Source organism: Myxocyprinus asiaticus, chromosome 11 (genome assembly GCF_019703515.2).
Source record: "Myxocyprinus asiaticus isolate MX2 ecotype Aquarium Trade chromosome 11, UBuf_Myxa_2, whole genome shotgun sequence".
NCBI classification, from domain to species: Eukaryota; Metazoa; Chordata; class Actinopteri; order Cypriniformes; family Catostomidae; genus Myxocyprinus; species Myxocyprinus asiaticus.
The window spans coordinates 20889483-20911384 of NC_059354.1; the positions used below are offsets into that span (position 1 = coordinate 20889483).

Below are 21902 nucleotides of genomic sequence, written 5' to 3' on the forward strand. Positions count from 1 at the left end.
TTGCAACAGAGCTGGAGGACATTTTTTCTCAATATGGACTGGCCAACGATAAAGTCACTGCATATGTGACGGACAACGGGAGTAACTTTATGAAGGTGTTCAAGGAGCATCAGCATGTTGAGTCCGAGGAGGAAGAGGAGGTGGAAGGCGATGGCGAAGTGGACTTTACAGTTGGTAAAGTCCACAGAAGTTGGACTGAAATGACTGAGCTGTATTTCCTATGATGTGTAATAGGCCCAAGCACTTTTACTTTATTTTTTGTATTCTTGCAAAATGTGGCTAGCCCCACAGAGCCATTAGATATAGGTCTAGCTATAAGTGATTCAAATTTTACCAGCCTTTATTTGGTAGCCTATGTTTTAGCCATTGTTTGGCAAATAGCAGGGTTCCTCTGTTTGGCCTGCGTTTTATTTCTTAGCAATTGTAGGCTATATTTAGCTTACATGTAAATTTTTGTGAAGTTGGACTGAAATTACTCGAATTCCTGGAGGCCTAATTCTCCAAGAGCACTTTTTGATTATTGATAAAGCATAAGCTATGTCCATCCAATGCATGCCAGCTTTGTGCTGTGAACTTGAATTAAAAGAGAATAAAAGAATAGAAATGAAAAGAAAAAGAGATTGTGCGTCTTGTCATGTCATTAGGCTATAGGTTACATAATAGTGGGATCTAGCTTTATTGTGTTTCATATGAATAGGCCTAGACTTTAAATATTTACAGTATCTCTATCATAATTTACCAGACTTTGATCCTTTGTCTGCTTTTGTGATTCTGACAGTGATTGTAACTTATTGTATTGTACCATGAGCCTTCACTGTGCCTATTATATTACGTTGTTAGTAGCCTTAGGGGCCTACACATTCATTATGCTATACCACATTGCCCTCCACTGGATGTATAATGAGCTGCAATAAACTCAATTTTAGCATTTTAGAATGCCAAGTCATACTTCCGCGGTTATTTTGGTGAAAGTAACTCAAAAGTAATGCAAAAGTAGTGTAAAGCATTAAAATTCAGAGACAGTAATATTGTAATATAACTAATTACTCTAAAATGACAGTAACTAGTAATATATAATGTATTACATTTTGGAAGTAACTTGCCCAACACTGTTAATGTATCATAAGAAGGTTTTTCATCACTGTTCAAATACACTTTGGATCGCATCATTTATATGTATATATTTTTCCATCTGAAAAGACTAAATATTAAATGAAACAAATGACAATAAAATGCAAAGTAATCTCTTCAGTAATTAAAATACTTTTTGAATGTAACTGTATTCTAAATAACAATTATTTAAATTGTAACTAGTGGGATACAGTTACTTGTATTTTAAATGTGTATTCCCGTTACTTGTATTTCGTTACTCCCCAACCCTGGTAAGATGTCAGTGAAATATGAGTCAGTGTATGGAGGTGAACGAGAACAATTGTCCATTAAAAAGATTCGTTCAAAAAGACAGATTTGTTCATGAACAAAACATCACTACTTCAGGGGGAATTTAAATTCTAACGAATAAGCTATAAAGGAAGTTAGTGGATCCCACTTGTCACAGGGTACGGGACAACGTTCCCAGTTGTCTTCCCTTGGTGATAAAACATTTTGACATTACTATCTGTGCCTTTGAATGAAGGAAGGATTGTTGCTGAGGATTTTATTAGATGTCAGACTCTGAACTAGTGTTGTCAAAAGTACCGGTACTTTGGTACCAAGTCGATAACGATGTAACGATACCAGTATTTCTGCAGTGTTTGAGCATGTGCTCTGTTACTCCTTACACTGAAATGGACAATTAATCAAATTAAAATTGTGACATGTCCTAGTGTGATTTATTAAACTGCTAAAGGCTGCAATCTTCGTGTGGAAAAGATGCGTAATTTGAATGAATGTATAAAATCCGACCACACATACATGTTGAGAATCATTCACGACATGTTGTATCGGATGGCAGAGCAGAGCACTAATTGTTGTACTTTGGGTTCGTGTGGTGAGATGTTTAACTACAACATAACAGTTTTTTTTACTTCCACCATGCACACGTTCACATACACGGACACTCACGTGGGGAGTGCACTTTGCACAGGTTCTGCTTTGAAAATTGCATTTTTTGCGCTGGCACATGTTTTGCACTCAGACGTTTCCCCTGTTTGGTATCCATTTTTTTATGTGCTTAATGGCATGAACAGTGGCATCATTTTGTATTCCCATGGCCTGTATCTGGATTTTTGCAACCTCAGCTGTTCTGCATATTTCCACAGCTCTGTCTAGATTTAAGTCAGCTTCTCTAAGTAGACGCTCTTTCATCCTTGTGTCTGGTATACTGAAAACAATTTTGTCCCTGATCATATTATATTCAGCTGCCCCAAATTCACAGTGTTTACACTTCTGGCACATTTCAGTTACCATTGATTCTGTCATTGTCAGTGTCCAGAACTGGTGGCGCTCAAAAACTAACATTTTCTTGGGGCTGCAATACTCTCTAAATGCCTGGATGATTTCATTTATTTTAGGATGATCACGATCAGCATACTCAATGTGTAGTGCGTTATATACCTCGAACGCTTCTTCTCCAATTGTGTGAAGCAGAATTGCGATCTTTACATTCTCATCTATGTCATTCAATCCCATTGCCGTCATGTACAGCACAAACCATTGCTCCCATTGGCAGAAGTTCTCACTGATATTGCCCGTTAGCAGGAGGGGTGACGGGTGTTTGAACTGCTCCATGTTTATCTTCCTTGTGCTCTCATTCACGTGGTGCACCTCTGTGTTTTTTTTTCTTCTTCTCTTCTCTGTGTTTATTTCCTATTGTACTCCAGAGATTTCAGTGCTATCACCCTGTTCTATTTTTAGCACTCACCACGTCGAAGAGAAAGTCTGCTTTTTTTTTCCGTTGACTGCTCTACGCTGCTTCACTTGCTTACTGCAGTTATAACTCACGTAGGACATCTTCTTCACTCCCTTCAGGTAAGACTGGGGAGTTTGCATCTTCTGACACCATGTTGTTGTCACAGTCTGTCTCCCCCATGTTTTCCCTGGGACTCTTATTTTGAAGTTTTCTCTCAGACTACATCTCCCATAGTGCACTGCCCTCATCACTTCTAGTTGTTCCTCATCATCCTCACCTGTCTTCCATCCCCTCATTAGTTCCTTTGTGTATAAATACCCTCCAGTTTTGTTCATTGATTGTTAGTCCTTGAAATATTACGTTGTGTTATGTTATGATGTTAAGCTTTATTGTTTGTTCCACTCCAGCGTTTGTTCCATTCCAGCAATTGTTATTAAAAGATTTAAAGTATCTACTCCTATGTCTCCTCTCTTCCACTCCAAGTACCCAACATTACAGAAGGACTGACCTGCAAACGGACTTAGCACCCACCAATTTCACCAGAGTTATGGAGTTTACCGGTTTATTTATGGATTTATTCAAACAAGACCTTCCTCTCCCTGAATATACCGTCTAGTTTTTTCAACTCATCACTTCCTCCACTATCTCAGACCCCTACCTCTGTGCCATCTACGGAATGGGCTTGAACTTACATCGTCCCACAGAATCTTCCCTTTTTGGAATATGTCCTAGCCACGCTGAACCTCCATTACCCCTCGCCTGCACCGACAAGTATGACAGAGAAGGTAACTCCTCCCACAGAGGACACCCTCCAGGCTTCCACGGCTCATTCCCTCGAAGCCTTCCACGGCTCCCTCCCTTGAAGCCTTCCACGGCTCCTCCCTCGAAGCCTTCCACAACTCCTTCCTTGAAGCCTTCCATGGTCAATGAGCCAGTGCCTCGAGCCTCCCACGGCTCTGGCTCTGCCCAACATCATGGACACCCTAGTTCCCTCCAGTACCCTGGTCCTTCCTCCTCCATTGGCTCCACTCAGGACACTTCCTGCTCCTCCTCCTGCTCCTCCTGATCAGCTGGCTCCTCCCACATCACCAGCTCAACCTTCACTCCCTGCGAAACCATAGTCAAGGGGAACCTCAAATCCTCCGACTCCACCTAGACCCCCGAGCCCTGGACTCCATCTTGGTCCTTCGTTCCCTCAGTCCCACCTCGGCTCTATGTCCCTTTGGATCCACTGTGGTCCTTCAGCCAATCGGCTTCTCCGGGGTCCCTCGTCCCTCCAGCTCTGCCTTGGTCAGTCGGTCACCTGGCTCCGCCTCGGCTGTCTGGTCCTCCAGCTATGCTTCGTCACTCCAAGCCTCCGGCTTCACCGGGTACCTCCTTCCCTACGGCTCCACCTCAGTCCCACTGGCTCCACCTCTGTCCTCAGATCCCCCAGCTCTGCCTCGGTCCTCCGAGCCTTCAGCGCTACCTCAGTCCTACCTCAGTCCTACCCCTGGCCCTTCGAGCCGTCGGCTACTCTCCAGGCACCAAGTTCCCTGCCTCCACCCCTCGAGCCTCCCACGGCTCTGCCTTCCATGGCTCCACCCCTCGAGCCTTCCACAACTCCACCTTCCACGGCTCTGCCCTCAGAGTCTTCCATATCTCCTCCTCCAGCGGTTCCACCCGCTCCCCCAGAGACTCCTCCTCCAGCGGCTCCACCTCCAGATCCATTCCCAGCCCTGAAGCCACCCCCCCCAGGCCTCCTGATCGTCCTCCTTGGATCCTCCTTCACCTTCTGCATCACCCTACCCTCCTAATCTGTCTTTGGGTGCCAGGAGTTGTCCTTTGAAGGGGGGGGATGGGTGGGTGGTAATGTCACAGTCTGTCTCCCTCATGTTTTCCCTCTTCCACTCCAAGTACCCAACATTACAGTTGTACTTTGAGTTCATGTGGTGAGAATAATAAAACACAAGAGAGCTGTGTTGAACTACAACATAACAGTTTTTTACTTCCACCATGCACACGTTCACATACACGTTCCCCCAGGTCCAGAACATGCCCCCAATCACATGACATTCACTAGTATACCCACATATACTACACTAATCTACTGTGAACCATGCAGCACATGTAAACAATATATTTAATTAAATCACAGCATTTGCGCTTTAATTTCAACCCAACTTTATTTATTAAGCATTTAAAATAACTGAGTTGACCAAAGTGCATCACAGTAATTCAATTTAAAACAACATTTCAAAATTACCACACACACAAATACTAGTAGTCTAAAATACAAACACTCCAAAACAGTGTCCTACATTTCATTTGTCAGATTCAAAGGCCAGTGTAAAGAGATGAAATTTCAGATGTAACTTAAAAGTGTCACGAACTGTTTATCCGGAAAGTGAAGATTCAGGCAAAAAAAATAAATGTCATAATAAAAGCATGTTTCAAAATATAAGCTAAAGCCCTGAAATTGAAGAAACTGTGACAGAAATATATTACAAATGTATAGTAAAATGTAATATTCACTGTAATGATGATGATAATAATAATAATAATAATAATAATAATAATAATAATGAAGCAATATATCACAAGCAAGACTACTGTTGAATAAAAGTTTGGCAAAAAAAATTCAGTGATGACATGTTGAAAAGTTCTATTTTCACTTGTTAAAAGATTTAATAATTAATTGATTAGACAACATTTTGATGATGAAATTAAATTAAACTAAAACATGAAGTTCTGGAAAATAATAATAATAACAAAAATGAAAACATGATTTGGTAAAGAATAAAACAGATTTCAGTAGGGCGCTACTTAAAAACACTTAAGCAATGCATCCTGGATTGAGAAACACTCGAAGGAAACATGGATTTTTTTAAATGTATTATTTACATTGAAAAGTAACTTTTTAAATAGGTTAAATGGGTGTGTTCAATAGCACATTGTCATATTAGCATATTTATTCTGTTACCAAAATTGGTATCGAGAATCGTGAAATTTCACTGGTATCATACCGACTACTGAAATTTTGGTGCCATGACAACACTACTCTGAACAGAGAGAAAATCTTTAGTGGAGATTCCAGGGTAAATGAGCTTGGTGTAGGCTACTTCTACTACAAAATTACTAGTAACAAAAAAAAAAAAAAAAACAAAAAAAAAACTGTAACTGTAGATACCTCCTGTAGCTGGCAAATTCCACTTTGACTACTCATGGCAACCTTTAAAAGTGTAGGCTAAGTGAAGGTCTGCATGCTTAAAGTAATAGTTCACCCAGAAATGAAAATTCTCTCATCATTTACTCACCCTCATGCCATCCCAGATGTGTTTGACTTTATTTATTTTGCAGAACACAAAGATTTTTAGAAGAATATCTCAGCTCTGTATGTCTATTCAATGCAAGTGAATTGTGACCAAAATTGTGAAGCTCTAAAAGCATATAAAGGCAGCATAAAAGTAATCCATAAAACTTCAGTGGTTTAGTCCATGTCTTCTAAAGCGATATAATCGGTTTTGGGTGAGCTTCAAAGTCCACGCCACATCCAACCTCATCCTGGATCAATCCTACCACCATCTGTCATCATTGCACTGATTAGTTGGGATATCATGGAAGAAATACAACGAGAACAACAGCACGAACCGTCACCACCTGACTGCCCCCCAACCAAGCATTTTGTACCACAAGCTCTACGTCTGAGAACTATCCAATGGGTCCACACTTCATTGAGCACAGGACACCTTGGCATGCAAAGAACATTCACACTGGTACGTAATTCCTTCTGCAAGAGGTTGTGGAACAGCACACATGTCCGGCTACAGTGAGCGGTCTGAGCGCAACGCTTTCAGGCTGACCGGCGGAGGTGCCCTCACCCCAAATATCAGCCTGGACAGAGGGTCTGGTTATCCACAAGGGATCTCAAGCTGCGGCTACTCTGCAGGAAGCTCAGTCCAAGGTATGTGGGTCCATTCAGAATTATCCGTCAAATAAACCCAGTTACTTTCCGATTAGAGCTTCCTGCTAACTACCGCATCTCTCCTTCCTTCCATGTGTCCTTGCTGAAACCGGTCCACCCGGCGTCTTGCCCTGGAATCACGAATCCCGAGCCTCCACCTCCATTGGAGGTTGATGGAGCACCTGCGTATATGATCAGAGATCATGGACTCAAGGCGACGAGGGAGTCAGATGCAATACTTGGTGGACTGGGAAGGCTACGGACCAGAGGAGAGATCATGGGTAGCCACCAAGGACATACTGGACCCGTCCCTGATCCAAGAGTTCCAAGCTCATCGTCCAATCGTCCAGCACCACGACCAAGGAGACGTCCCAACAGAAGAACACCAGGAGTTGTTCGTGGGGGGGAAGTTCTGTAAAATCTAAAGTTGTTACTCATCCTTCCAACCACCAGAGGGAGCCCTCTCCCGAATACTGATCTTCACCCATTTCTTCACTGCTCATTTTCTGTTTACCACATGTATATATAGCCATGCAGTTCCATTGTTCATTGCGAAGTATTGCCAGTTTACCCTGCCTTACTGAGCATTTTTCCATTGCTATTGTTTATTGATTCATGATATGACCATTGCCTGTTTTTCTGGATTTACTGCTTTTTGGATAACACTTTGTTTTGTTTGCCTGGTTGGACTGTCTATTTGGTTTATTGGATTTATCTGCCTGCTTTACGACTATGTCTCTCTGCCTGCTGTTTAATAAACTTCCTGCACATGGATCCTAACACAGTCTATATGGCCAGTTCATTACAGCCCCTCATGCCACAGCATTCTCTTACTGATATGTGAGTTTATGTTTCTGTGTGAATACCTCTCATATGGCTAGAGAGTAGTTAGGAATAATCACTGAGCTTGCACAATATGTGATGTAATCCTACTACTGCCAGACCATAGTGACTTGCAGAATGTTTTTGAAAGTAGCATGCCAAAGAGTGAAGATTAAATAACCAGAACTCTCAACCTCTTACAGATTTTGTGCCATGCTTCGAAACCTGAAAAGTTACATTTTCCCTCCTTAAAAATGTTAATGTAATTGATGGTTTTATAAACAATTGTGGGTTCTGAAAACCCTTAAAATCTATTAACCTGTTGCAGACATTTGCTCCTCCTTACCTTTGTATGAAGTAAGTTATCTCTACATAACTCTTATGAAAGTTATATGTTCACTTGAAATTAACCCAGATGCTACATTTAACCTACTTCTTAGACATTAAACCACAAAGCAATCAATGACATAGCGCAAATGTTTGAGCTTACAAAGTCATGTTCAAGGCTGTACACACGCAACTAGCAACCTATCTGCTCACACTTCCCTGTGGTCTAATTTTTATGCCCCTCTTCTGAACTCATTGTAAGTCCTCTTTAAAGTACCATTTCTTTCCTGTCTACTGTATTAGTGTTAGAGGCATGGTGAGAGCACTGAATGTTCCTGCTCTGGGGCTTCTAGCCTGGCTTTGCTGGTTCTCCCCAGAGTCTGTGCAGGCTGGAAAGGTGCTTGCCATCACTAAGAGTTTCCGGGTGCCCTACAGCAGTGAAGAGTTAAAGAGTCAGTTGGACCATATAAGGAAGAATGCATTCGATAAGCTGCCGGGATTTACCGTTATCTTTATGAATTTTGGGAACCTGATACAATTCACATCTATGCAGGTGAAAGCTTGTGAGGGGCTGCTGTATGATGAGCCCCTGATGAAGAGTCTTAGAGAGATGGGATTTGATGTTCTGCTCAAAGATCCTTTCTTGCCCTGTGGTACCATCCTTGCTGATACCTTTTCACTTCCCGCTGTTTATTTCTTGCGTGGGATTCCTTGTTGGCTTGATGAGGCTGCAGCCCAGTGCCCCACACCTCCATCTTTTGTCCCACGCTTCTTAACTGGTTTCTCAGATAAGATGAATTTCCTTCAGAGAGTTTTTGAAGCTTATCTCTGCCGCATACTGTTTGCCAGCTCTGATGAACTGGCCAGTAGATATCTTCAGAAGGACACTACTTACAAAGAGCTTCTAGGTCATGGTGCAGTCTGGCTTCTATGCTATGACTTTACTTTTGAGCACCCCAGACCCCAAATGCCAAAAAATATGGTCCTAATAGGCGGCATCAATTGTGCTAAGAAGGGTCCTTTGGTGAAGGTAAGCAATTAATCTTTAGTGAAATAAGCTTAGAGCTTGTCAATTGTTTTTCAAGTTGTCTGGTCAAAATGTAGACCAAAGAGACCAAATGTGAATCTTTCACACTGTCACATCCAATGTATACAACTATCACTTAATTAGTTGTTCTCTCTTTCTAAAGTAAAAAATAATTTGTGTGGTCAAAGTTTCTATGTAAAATAAATCTTAGCAATTTAATCTTAGCAGTTGATTTCTGCGTCTGCACTTCTCCATTTTCGTTGATTCAAACAATGAAGATGGTTCATGTTCCGTGCAAATTAATTCATATTAAACTTAAAGCTAAAATGTGTAATTTCTTCACCACTAGAGCCACCAGATGGAAGTGCAAAAATAAATAATGTTTTTCGAACAGATTTCCGAATGCTCCACCTTCAGCAGTTGATCAAACAGATAGTCCCGCTCCAAACTCACACCATTGAGTTAATTTTGCTGTGTTAGGCCACTCAAACGCACAGAGCATTTTATAGTGTGTCAGATTCACAGTGTTTACAGTTTTTGAGGAAATCAACCTATGTCCAAATTACAGTTTCTTCTGCCTATTAAGCTGGGACAGCAAAGTACTTTAACACTGAAAAAACGTCAGTTATTTTCTGCATGGCATCCTTTATAGAAGCCATGAATTCATGTATTAATGTGCAGAAATATTACACTATAATTTTTTTTCAACTGGATACATTTCACAGAATCATTGACCCATTTCCTCAAAGTACATATACAAAGTCCATTATAAAATACCAAATTAACACACCATGACTTCCTCAGTCCACTGATTTTATGAAAGTCATCGCTTGTTGTGGGCATGTAAATATTTTGCGACCATTTTAGTATCTATTCTCAATTTGGCCGGGAACATCAATGCAAAATCGACCTTCCGTTGATGCAAGAGCTTCTTGCATTCCTTGAATTTCTCTCTTGTCGAATTCGCAAAGTCTGGGAACAAGAAAATGTTGTGGTTCTTCCAAGAAAGCCTTCCCTTACTCCTCGCCTCATGTAACACGAGATCTTTATCGGATGATCTCAGAAATTTGGCCAGAATTGATCGGGGCCTGCCTCCTTCCGCGGATTTCCGACCCGGGACCCTGTGAGCTCGCTCGATTTCCAGCTTATGGCCTGTTATGTCGAGCAGACTCGGAAAGAGCTCATCTAGGAATTTCACCATATCTCAGCCTTCCTCATGCTCAGGAATTCCAACAATTTGGACGTTGTTTCGCCGATTATGATTTTCAAGGTCTTCCTAACGCGTTCCAAATCTACTTTGGTCACTAGTGGGTTAGCAGCTAATTCCCTTTCCGATGACTCCAGATAATCTATCTGTTCCTCGACGTCCCCGATTCTTGTAACCAATTCAGAAAATGTTGTGTCCATCGCAGTGATTGATCGACGTATTACTGCAAGATCCTCCAAGTCAGCTATGACCTTCGTCAGTATCACAGACATACTCGACAGTTTATGCTGAATTTCTCCCGCCGCACCGTCCAAACTGGTTCCCTGGTCTGCGGCCCTGTCTGGGGTATCAGCTTGAGCACGTAAGTATCTTTTAATATCTCCAGAGCCCGAGGAGTTTGAATTTTTTGACATGTTGACTTCTTAGAACAGTTATGTAGCAGGGTGTATCGAATCTCACCGGTTTAAGACACAAAAATAATTAAAAACTAGCAAAGTGCGCAGAGCTTGCCGTTCACACGTCCGACCCCCGCATGGCACCACGCGACTCCTAATTTATTTACTTTTATATATTTGAGACAATGAAGTATTACATTTTGGTTGATTGTGTTTGCATGGGTGAGATGTGTTTGCCAAGTTATCTCATTGAATTTTCTTTGTTTGACTCCCTTATTTTTAGAAGCAGGTGTGTGAAGAGTTTTGCAAATAGAATGCATGAGAACCACAAATTATGTGGAAGCAGGAAAAAAGTGTACACTGTTTTGCAGAACAGGTATATGTTACTAGCTCATTAGCAAGAGAAATTTATGATTTGGTGAATTGTTTCAGTCACAGTGTGTATCCAATTGAAAAAAACTGTAATATAGAACTTAGTATGTACTCTGTACTGTGAAACAGCAGTTTTACAGTATTTACATGAAATTATGTACACAGTGTCAAGACAACCAAGAATACCAGTACATACATGTACTTGCACAACTGTAATTATTGATGAGTGCAAAAGGATGCCTTATAATCTACAATCTTGTTCAAATGTCTCCTCTGAAGTACACTTACTACACTGTGGAAACATATACAGTGTTCAAATGTCTCCTCTGAAATAAACTTTCTACAGAGGTCAATGCGGGTGTTCTACCACAAAGGCTGTACTTCTGGTGCTGTGTTATAATTCCATCAGGCATGAGACTCCTCATACAGTCATTATGGGAGTTCAGTTGTAGTGCACAATTCTATAATGTTCTCTGATTCAGCCTGAGCCACAGAATCTTTTTGACCACTGTAATCCTTGACAGGTTATCAGGGGCCCCTTTGTGTTTACAGCATGAAGCACTAGAGGAAAGAAGACATTTTCTGTAATTTGGACATGTTTATTCTTTGTACTGTTGAATATGCATACTCTTTTACCAGGGGAGTTAGAGAACCATCCATTTCAAACAAAAAATAGGTATCTATGTATATGTAAACAATTTTAGCCGCACATTGTATTTTGTTGCTATTCAAAGTTTGGACATGTGTGTGCGGGTTTTGGGTGGTTTACGAGGAATTTTTTTTTAGGTTACAAACTGGTAATTACAAGGGTATTATGCCATAAATGTTATTTTTGAGGACATTTCTAATCTCCCCATAATTCAAATTGCTTAAAAAACATACTAAACAAAGTTTTTTTTTTGAAAATGTAAAAATGCAGATAGTTTTTTTGTGAGGGTTAGGTTTAGGGGTAGGGTTAGGAGATAGAATATATAGTTTGTACAGTATAAAAATCATTATGTCTATGGAGAGTCCTCATAAGCATAGCCGCACCTGTGTGTGTGTGTGTGTGTGTGTGTGTGTGTGTGTGTGTGTGTGTGTGTGTATATGTGTGTGTGTAAGAGAGTTTTTGAACCACTATTCTCTTGAAACATGCATTTTATTTTATTTTTTTCTTTGCAGGAGCTGGAGGAGTTTGTGAATGGATCTGGAGAGCATGGGTTTGTGGTTTTCACTCTAGGCTCCATGGTGTCACAGTTACCCGAAGCCAAAGCCAGAGAGTTCTTTGAGGCATTTAGACAGATACCTCAGAGGGTAAGTGAGGATAAACTTTAAAAAAGAGATGACTTTAAATGCATGAATATAACTAAAATGCTTTAATGCATTTTAACAATACACATATTCTAAATATAAATCTATATTAAGCTGAATAAATTAATTTAACTTTTTATTCAGACATACAGTACTGAAAGACATACAGTTGTTTTGCATATTTAATTTAAACAGTACACATGCTTTTTGTAATTAGTTAGGCTTACAACACAGTAATGATCATAGTGGCCCAGCTATCAAAATATGAGGTAGTGTTGTTGTTTTGACTTGCCATACTGGCATAGCCTTGTTACCATGATTGATTATTTTATTTTTGCTGTTGGTGAAATGTGATTTTCAGTTTAATAGTAATTCTATCAGTGGTTACCATTGATACAATCAATGGACAGCAGGTGTCTTGTATTACAATTTTTTTAAAAGAGCAGGATGCTCCAAAAATATTTGTCAAACTTGCTGTATTATAAAGATCCCTTATCTTAAAGGAATAGTTCACCCAAAAATGAAAATTCTCTCATTATTCACTTACCCTGATGCCGTCCCAGATGTGTATGACTGTCTTTCTTCAGCAGAACAAAAATAAAGAGTTTTAGAAGAAGATAGAGCTCTGTCAGGTCCTTATATTGCAAGTAAACTGGTGCCAGCACTTTTTTAGGCAGTATAAAATTAATCCACGCGGTCGATCAATGAATGTCTTCTGAAGCAAAAAGATAGGTTTATGTAAGTCAGTCATTAATGTAAACCAGTCGATAATTAAAACCTTTTTAACTTTAAATTGCCGCTTCCTTCCAGGGCTCTGATGCTGTTTGAAATGGCTGAACTTTCACGTGACGTTCGTTCTTCTGTAAATAAGCGCCGCTTCCGAATTATCGCGTGAACACACCAACATGCTTGCATCACGCGACAGCTACATGATGTGTCAACTGCTGGCAGAAAGCACTTTTTATAAGATAATAACGTTTTAATTAATGATTTATTTTTTATACAAATGTATCGGTTTGCCTCAGAAGACATTCATTAGTCGAGTCGCATGGATTCCTTTTATGCTGCCTAAATGTAATTTTTGGACCTTCAAAGTGCTGGCACCCATTTACTTGATTTATAAGGACCTGACAGAGCTCTATCTTCTTCTAAAAATCTTTGTTTGTGTTCTGCTGAAGAAAGACAGTCATATACATCTGGGATGGCATCAGGGTAAGTGAATAATGAAAGAATTTTCATTTTTGGGTGAACTATTCCTTTAAGTGACTAACAAACTGCGAAAACCAGAATGACAAAGATTATGTTTATTGACCCCTTTGGTTTTCAAATTATGGTCAGACTTAGAAAAAAAAAAAAAGCACTCTTTAGTTGCAGAGCTTGCCCATTATGGTCAACTTAGCGTTTTTCAAAGTTTTAACTAATAGTACAAAGCATACCTACTGTTATATGGCTATTATTAGAATTTAAAGAACCATTTTAAAAGTTAAATTACTTGGTTGATCACATTATAAATGACTGCATGCTCAGGATTATAAAACTACATATTTCTAACATTCATGTATCTCTTTTATTTTTAGGTTCTATGGAGGTACACTGGACCTGTCCCTGAAAATGCCCCAAAGAATGTTAAATTGATGAAGTGGCTACCACAAAATGATCTCTTAGGTATGTGTATGTTCTCCTTTGATCTAAACTTTTAACCCTCCTTCAACTGAAGAAATTATGCTGCGTTTTGTTAAGGTAATTATTATTACTATTATTATTATTATTTTGACCATACCATTATCTTGCAAGATATTACAAAATCAATAATGCACTACTAATACACACATTGTGTTTTTATGTTTTAGGCCATCCTAAGGTTAAGGCTTTTATTACGCATGGTGGATTGCATGGAATCTATGAAGGAATCTGTAATGGGGTGCCAATGGTGATGCTTCCACTGTTTGGAGACCAAGGAGATAATGTTCAGCGCTTAGTGTCTCGTGGAGTTGCAGAATCCCTGAGTATCTATGATATTACCTCAGAAAAACTGCTGGTTGCACTGAGAAAGGTCATCAGTGACAAAAGGTAAGCATCTGGATCAATTCATGCACTGACGCAATCTGTATCCGTTTTGATTCATGTAACAAACTGTAAGTATTCTAACCAAAGTGGCACATTAGGTTACAATGGGGCTAAAGGCTCCTTTGATTTGATTTTTTCCCAAAACTCTAAATAGCAACCTGGTCTCATAGAATGAATGTTACTCTATATACATTTTTGCAAACTGACATCTACGTGCCGCTTTCTACATTTCACTGCAGTTTCCTGGTGAAATGAACACTAAAGGCGCAACAACAACTGTGTGGTTTAAGCATTGTCACACAAATCACGAGTAAAATTGCTGATTTTGATTTCATAAAAACTTATTTTCCATTCTATTACTCACCCCCCGCTATGTTTTGATATCAAAACACTTTTACTTTAATGCATGATTTGAAAAACAAACATTATAACACTTGTATTACAGACCCACCTATACATACACACTTGTTGCTTTATCTTTTGCTTGTTTGGTAGTCACAATATAGAGCGTTTGACTTTGGTTTTGATGGCCGCGGTTTGAATTCAGCCAAAGATGCACGAAAGTTAAAGTGGCATAGAAGCGACACAAAATGATGTGGTTGCTTCAGTAAATGTGTGGGGTGGGGGGGGGTTGCATTTTAAAACACTATCGGTTAGGGTTAGGTGTTGGTTAAGGGTAAGGATGTCTGTTTTGTTTAACTCTCATTTATCTTTTCTGAAACTATTGGTTAGGTTTAGGGTAAAGTTTTAGGTTAGGGAGGTATGTTTTACTTATTAAAACCTCAATCTACAGTAAAATTCACTTTAAAACCCCTCCCCCGCTGGACATTTCACTTGAAAACTGCAATCAAACATGTAATGAAGCACGTAATTTCAGCTTTGCAAAAACGTTGCAATGTTCATGTTAATTTCATGAGACCAGGCTGCTAAATAGCATCAAAAACTACCACAGTACTATCCTAAACACCTGTTTGTCACTATAAACTGCAAAATTGTCCTCTTCCATGAGATCATTGCGTGTAATGTCTAAAAGTTGATTTTGAGGCAATCTGATCTTATATTGAATATTTTTTAAATTGTTATAAATTTATGTAGCTAATGAATATCCTGGAAATTATCACTTTTATTTTGAAACAAAATATGTCTTTGTCATTTTCAATTTTGTTCAAGGTAATTATATCAAAAAGTGTTCAAGAACTGTCCAATAAGTTAAAGGATAGTATTTGGGGTTAAAAAGCCCCCCTGTTGCAGGTGCTAAAGGCCCCTATTAGACTCATTAGCCACTTTTCTATTATAGGTATAGTGCGAGCCAGGCCATAAACTGGTCAGCCGGGGTCAATAGCCTCGGACCAAGAGCCGAGAGACCAAAATCGCACTGCATTCCCACCATCTGGCCAAAAGCCCAGCAACATTGCCCTAAAACCCTTCTTTAGTGGGGCCTGGGTAGCTCAGCGAGTATTGATGCTGACTACCACCTCTGGAGTCATGACCTACTAAATAGTGGTAATTGGGCATTCCAAATTGGGAGAAAAGGGGATAAAAAAATTTACAAAAAAATCCCCGTATTTAACATGCCCCCCAAGTGCAAAGGTCACAAACCCCGCCCATTTCACAAGCAAAAACAAACACAAATGTTATCTAGTTATCTAGAATATCCAATGGCCTTGGCCCGCCGATTACCCTTGGGCCAAAGAAGGTCAACTGCAGATTGAGGCGTGGTCAATGCCAAAGGCAGAGTTTAGCGAGATACTCATGATGCGTTTCATTCAAGTTGGATGTGGGATATTCCTACTTGAATTCTCCAATCTCCAACCATAAAGGAATTCCATTGCCAGATGCTTGGAAAATGACTTTTAAACAACCAAAAACTGCATCACTCCCGTTAGCATAACGGGGTTTGACTGTCACCAGAGACGTCTCCTAGCAACCCAACTGATGAACAATGCTGCTACGCTAGCATTTGTACGATCATCAAAAGATTTACTGTATAAAAAAAATAAAATATAAAAAACTTTGGACACATTAAATATCCGTTAAGCCCAAAGGAAGAACTTGTGGTTCAAGATCATGGACGGTGTGCTGGGACATCATCCCACTGTTAGTGGAGAGACCACTTGGGACACCATGGCAGTTGAAGTCAGTGAGTTGTCAACATTAACTTATCTTGCTAGCTAGCTAACGTTTACATACAATATAAACTTGATATTCTAGATAACTATATAACATGCATATTTGTTTTGGCTTGTGAAATGGGCAGGGTATGTAATATTTGCACCAGGTGTGGGGTAAAAGGCTCCCTCTCCAACTTAAAAAAAAAAAAAAAAAAAAAAAAAAGAAAAGAATTGTATTCAAAACAACCTTCTTTTGTTATTTCTTCTAATGCAAATTATGTTGCTCCATCAATATTTAATAAAAATACATATATTTCTCGAATATTGAGACACTTTGTGACCTGAAAAAAAAAGCTAATTTTCCTTAAGGTGTGCCTTTAGCCCCGTTGCACCCTATATATATTAAGACTGTTGCATTGAAAATTGTTATAATCTACAACAATAATTTAAGTACTGCAAACCTTTCTTGAATAACAAGAAGGCATGCTAAAACATTCTTTAATTTTTGTTTGACTTAACAGCTACAAGGAGAAGATGACAAAGCTTTCAGCTATCCACAGAGACCGTCCCATTGAACCTCTAGACCTGGCTGTGTTCTGGACAGAGTTTGTTATGAGGCACAAAGGGGCAGAGCATCTTAGACCTGCAGCCCATGAGCTGAACTGGATTCAGTACCATTGTCTGGACGTTATCGGGTTTCTCATTCTCATTCTAGTGACTGTTATTTTTGTGACTGTCAAAAGTTGCCTGTTCTGTTTCAGGAAGTGCTTTAGAAAAACTAAGAAAAATAAGGAGGAGTAGAAATGCTTTACTTTTTGTCCCTTTATGTGGCATGATCGTGTGGGGAATTATTTAATCTGTGTTTATATCATTTTATGACTCCATGACTTCGCAAAACCTACCTATTGGTCAAAGGACTGCAGTGCATGTGTCAGTTAAACATTTTTCTCTTTTATGCCAAAGTTTGTTGGGCATGGCTGTTATTTTTAATATCAAATTAGATATTAAATTAACTTAAGGTTCACTTTAAAATTAGCTTTGTGCACTTACTGGACTGAACAAATTAAATGATCCCTGTTATACAGTCCATAGTCTGTTCTCTAAAGAATGTAAGAAGTAATTTCTTTGACAAATTGGAAAAATGCTCTCTCAAGCTGTAATATGGAGGTAGGAAACCATCAAGGTGTCAAGAGTGTGAGAGAAGGACTCAAACGCAAGAAGCAAGTAAAGAGGCTTTATTACAAAAATAAACCAAAATACAAACCAAAACACTCACAATGGAGAAAAACAGAACTAAAAACTCTGCAACAAAAAAAAACAACAACAAAAAACCAGAAGAAACTGGAGCAGACTGGAACCAACCAACAGAGTAAACACACAAAACAATCTGGCACAGGATTGAACAAGAGAGGAGCTTAAATAGGGGAGGGTAATGGGAAACAGGTACAGCAGATAATGAGCAGGGTGGAGTGTCTGGGCAACGGAGCTAGTGTTCTCCACCTGGCACCTGCAAACACGAGGAAGAGGGTGAAACAGAAACAAGCACATACAAGAAACAAGCAGGCAGAGGAGACCGTCATGATCCTGCCACAACATTAATAAACAAAGACAAAAGTGGCAGGACCATGACACAAGGCATGTCCAAAATCAGTATTTGTGTAACATCATATCAACTAAGGTGCCTCCATCTCGATTTTTGAAGGCGGCATAGATCCATAGTATCCTTCACTGCTTATGATATACCATAATCCTGTGTGTGCTGTTCGGCAGTTGGGTGAAAGAATAAAAAGTGGTGTCTGATGGAGAGGTTGAAGGCTGTAAATAAATTTATAAATGATTCTAAACTATATTTGATTCTAAGAAATGAGCATTCAAGTCATTAAATGTGCTTTGTTCTCTCCAAAACATGAATGTGTAATCTAGATAATCTAACGTAACATTATGGTGTCTTGAAACTCTGTGTGAAGCTGGATTTCTTTAGGTACTTGATACAAAATTCTGTTAAGGATTTTTCCTCAGCCATATGCTAAAAAAAGCTAAACTGTAATTGATCGCTGTTCAATTCAGTGCACTAAATTGAATACAGAAGCTCATGATAGGGTCTTTTTTTTTTTTTTTTTTATTAGCAGAATGGTAAATAGCAGATGCTGTAAGAAAAGATACATGGTTTCTGAAGACAGATTGTCCTGGCCAGATAAAAGCATATACCTCATACCAAAGGCACAAATTCTGCATTAACTGTGGCATATTCAGTGGCCTACTGTGGCAATTCTGTGGCATACCACATGTTGCAGAAGCTCTCATAAAGGAAGAGTGCATTCAATGAAATTTATGATAAATTCATATGTTACTTTTTCTATTTTGTTCCCACAGTGAAGTGTTTATCAAATAAATATAGTGACCCTTTATGCTATTGCTCAATAAGAAAGCAAGAAAAACAATATCCTAACATCTGAGAGATTTGCAGGCCATGATCGAGAGTAGATTTTTCTACTAATGTGACAACAGTTTCTGAAATGAAAAATATATGATAATTGCAATTATAATATTCATATTCATTCACCTTTAGCAGGTATATGAGTGCAGTGTGTGGACAATGCACCCATGTTTTTCTCTCATCATTGCCCTTGTGTACATGCATGGTGGTGAAAATGATAGAGAATAAAAGTGTAAAAAAAGAGAGAAAATTATTACTGTTTCATTCTGCTTTCTAAAGACTATGAATACATTTCAATTGAATTAAAAATGCATTTCTTTCCCCTTCAGGTTTCTACACCTACAATAGTGGGTTGAAGACATGCTGTCAACTTAATACAAAGTACATATTTTCCAGATAACATTGTAATCTTTTTATCCCTCTTATTTTTTAATTATTATTATTATTATTATTATTATTATTATTATTATTATTATTTTGCTTTAGTACAATGACAATAGAGTAGGCGGGGCATTCCTGTAAAAACCTGTAAGTCTGATGTGTGATTTTTTCATAGAGATTGATCTTGTGGTTTACAGAAATTATTGAAAATTAAAGCATTGAAGCGCAAAAAGCAGAAGAGTTTATTGGACTTCCAGATTTTGTGGCTGATGGAGATGAGCAGGTATTTTATTTTGATCCTTGTGCACATGACAGTCTTTCAAAATAAACTCTGCAACTAACTGAATGACTGACTGACTAAGTGAATATTATTGAGTGTGTTATTTTGAGTATTACAGGTATAAATATGATTGATGAATATGAGAATGCATTCATAAATTCACAGCATGCCCACCTCTTCAGACACATCTACACCACTGGTATGACCATTTCTGAGCCTTTTTTTTCTCTAATCACACAGCTCAGTTTCTCGGTACGTGATAAACTGATGGTCCCTGACAAGAGTTCAGAAGTGTGGTGGTGGGCTGAACTGCAGGGTCACCTTGGTTATGTCCCATCCAGGTATTTGCATCAAAGGAATGAGGATGTGGAAGATGCTTGGCAAAACAAGAAATATTTTGGCAATTGACCTTCGCTAAGCTCCGCCCCCCTATTTACGGTCGCTTGCTCTGATAATCTCTGCAGAACTCCTCATTGTAATGAATGAGAGACTGCCGTAAACAACGCGGATTTTAGCAAAATATTCTCTTTCACGGAATGGAAAATATTTTAACGTGGGCTGGTATGAAGAGTGACATTGTAATGCATATTTATGAGAAGTTTTTTTGTAATGTTCTTTTTTTTTTTTTTTAAATAACAGTAATTTGATTAGAAACTGTGGAGACTGTGAATCAGAATCAAGGCAAACGATTACTACAGTCACTTGAAAAGAGAAAAACATTCATTAAATAGCAATTACACATCTAATAACCTTAGCGTAAGTGAACAGAGCTGTTTATAACATCTCATAATACACTCATTTTGATGCTGTGAACTGTTTATTTACTATTGCTTTTACAATGACTTGAATCAACACATAAATGAATTAACGTTCAGTTTTTAGCTTTAATTTACCTTAGAGCAAATGTAGGTGTCATTGCAGATGTTATATATTAATTTGGGAATGAGGGTTTACACAGTTTAATCCATAACATGCTCTTCCCCTTCAGGTTTCTACACCTACAATAGTGGGTGGGTTTTTAGGGGCACTGGTGGCTCAGTGGTTAAGGCTCTGGGTTACTGATCAGAAGGTCAGGGGTTTAAGCCCCAGCACCACCAAGATGCCACTGTTGGGCCCTTGAGCAAGGCCCTTGACCCTATCTGCTCCAGGGGCCATGCATCATGTCTGACCCCAGCTTAGCTGGGATATGTGAAAAAGAAATAATTTTACTGTGTATATATGCAAATGTATATGTGTGATAAATAAATATAATTAATTAAAATTATTATTTCACTGGATTTATTTAAAGATTATAAAAAAAAAAAAGAAAGAAAAACACTGCATGTATCCTCTCAGGGTAACTTGTGACACTATTACAAATGACCGGCAACAACGTGTTTTACTTTACTTTTTTTATTTTTTATTATTAATTTTGTATTATTATTATTTTGATAAAATCCCACCTAAAAGTACTCAAACACACATTACTTCCATAGGCTCTCATTGGAAAATAGCAAACGCATGTCAGAGTAATGGCGGCAGGGCAAAAGTTGCTAAGACAGGATTGGTCAGAAGCGCTTTTAAGGTGGGGGTTAGTGAAGGGTCTATTATGGGATATAGTGAGTACTAAATTGTTATCCAAATCAAATCACTTTATTGTCACACAGCCATATACACAAGTTCAACAGTGGGTGAAAGTCTTGGGTGCAGTTCCGAGCAACACAGCAGTCATGACAGTGATGAGACATATACCAATTTACAATAAACATCAGATTTACACAGCACAATTTACATATCTAATATACACATAATTACACAATACAATATACAAATAATAATACACAATGTACAGTATACAATACACACAATATAGAATACACATACACACAATATAGAATACACAGTATACAATAAAAATAGTATATATAAAATACACAGTAGGTTGTATTGTGCTGTATTTATATTCAGGCTGTCGGTTGATAGTCAGATGCAAGTGTGTTGTTAAGAGAGAATATCATTTATGACAGTCCAGTGTGAGATAAGTTTAATAAAGTGCAGTGCTGATGTATGTTGATCGTGAGAGATCAAGAGTTCAAAAGTCTGATTGCTTGGGGGAAGAAGCTGTCATGAAGTGGCTGGTGTGGGTGCTGATACTTCGATACCGCCTGCCTGATGGTAGCAGTGAGAGCAGTCCATGGCTCAGGTGGCTGGAGTCTCTGATGATCCTCCGAGCTTTTTCACACACTGCCTGGTATATACTGTATGTCCTGGAGGGAGGGAAGCTCACCTCCGATGATGTGTCTGGCAGTTCGCACCACTCTTTGCAGGGCTTTGCGGTTTTGGGCGGAGCTGTTGCCATAACAGGCAGTGATGCAGCCAGTCAGGATGCTCTCTACAGTGCTGGTGTAGAACC

The 21902-nt window shown here is 39.0% G+C and overlaps 1 protein-coding gene across 1 annotated transcript; it reads left to right on the forward strand.

Moving 5' to 3' along the window:
• Positions 1-8256: 8256 nt before the first annotated feature.
• On the forward strand, positions 8257-20654 carry LOC127447875 (UDP-glucuronosyltransferase-like). Its single transcript, XM_051710037.1, has 7 exons — positions 8257-8973; positions 12106-12237; positions 13812-13899; positions 14085-14304; positions 16934-19230; positions 19428-19851; positions 20499-20654. The coding sequence occupies exons 1-5, from the start codon at positions 8257-8259 to the stop codon at positions 17211-17213; spliced, it is 1437 nt and encodes a 478-aa protein (XP_051565997.1). The 3' UTR covers positions 17214-19230; positions 19428-19851; positions 20499-20654.
• The last annotated feature ends 1248 nt before the right edge of the window (positions 20655-21902 follow it).

Bases quoted from the DNA above. Each gene is read 5' to 3' on its own strand.
- LOC127447875 (XM_051710037.1), top strand. From the start codon at position 8,257: ATGGTGAGAGCACTGAATGTTCCTGCTCTGGGGCTTCTAGCCTGGCTT. The intron at 12,238-13,811 runs GTAAGTGAGGAT...TTTTATTTTTAG, and splicing joins TTAGACAGATACCTCAGAGG to GTTCTATGGAGGTACACTGG. The intron at 14,305-16,933 runs GTAAGCATCTGG...TTGACTTAACAG, and splicing joins AAGGTCATCAGTGACAAAAG to CTACAAGGAGAAGATGACAA.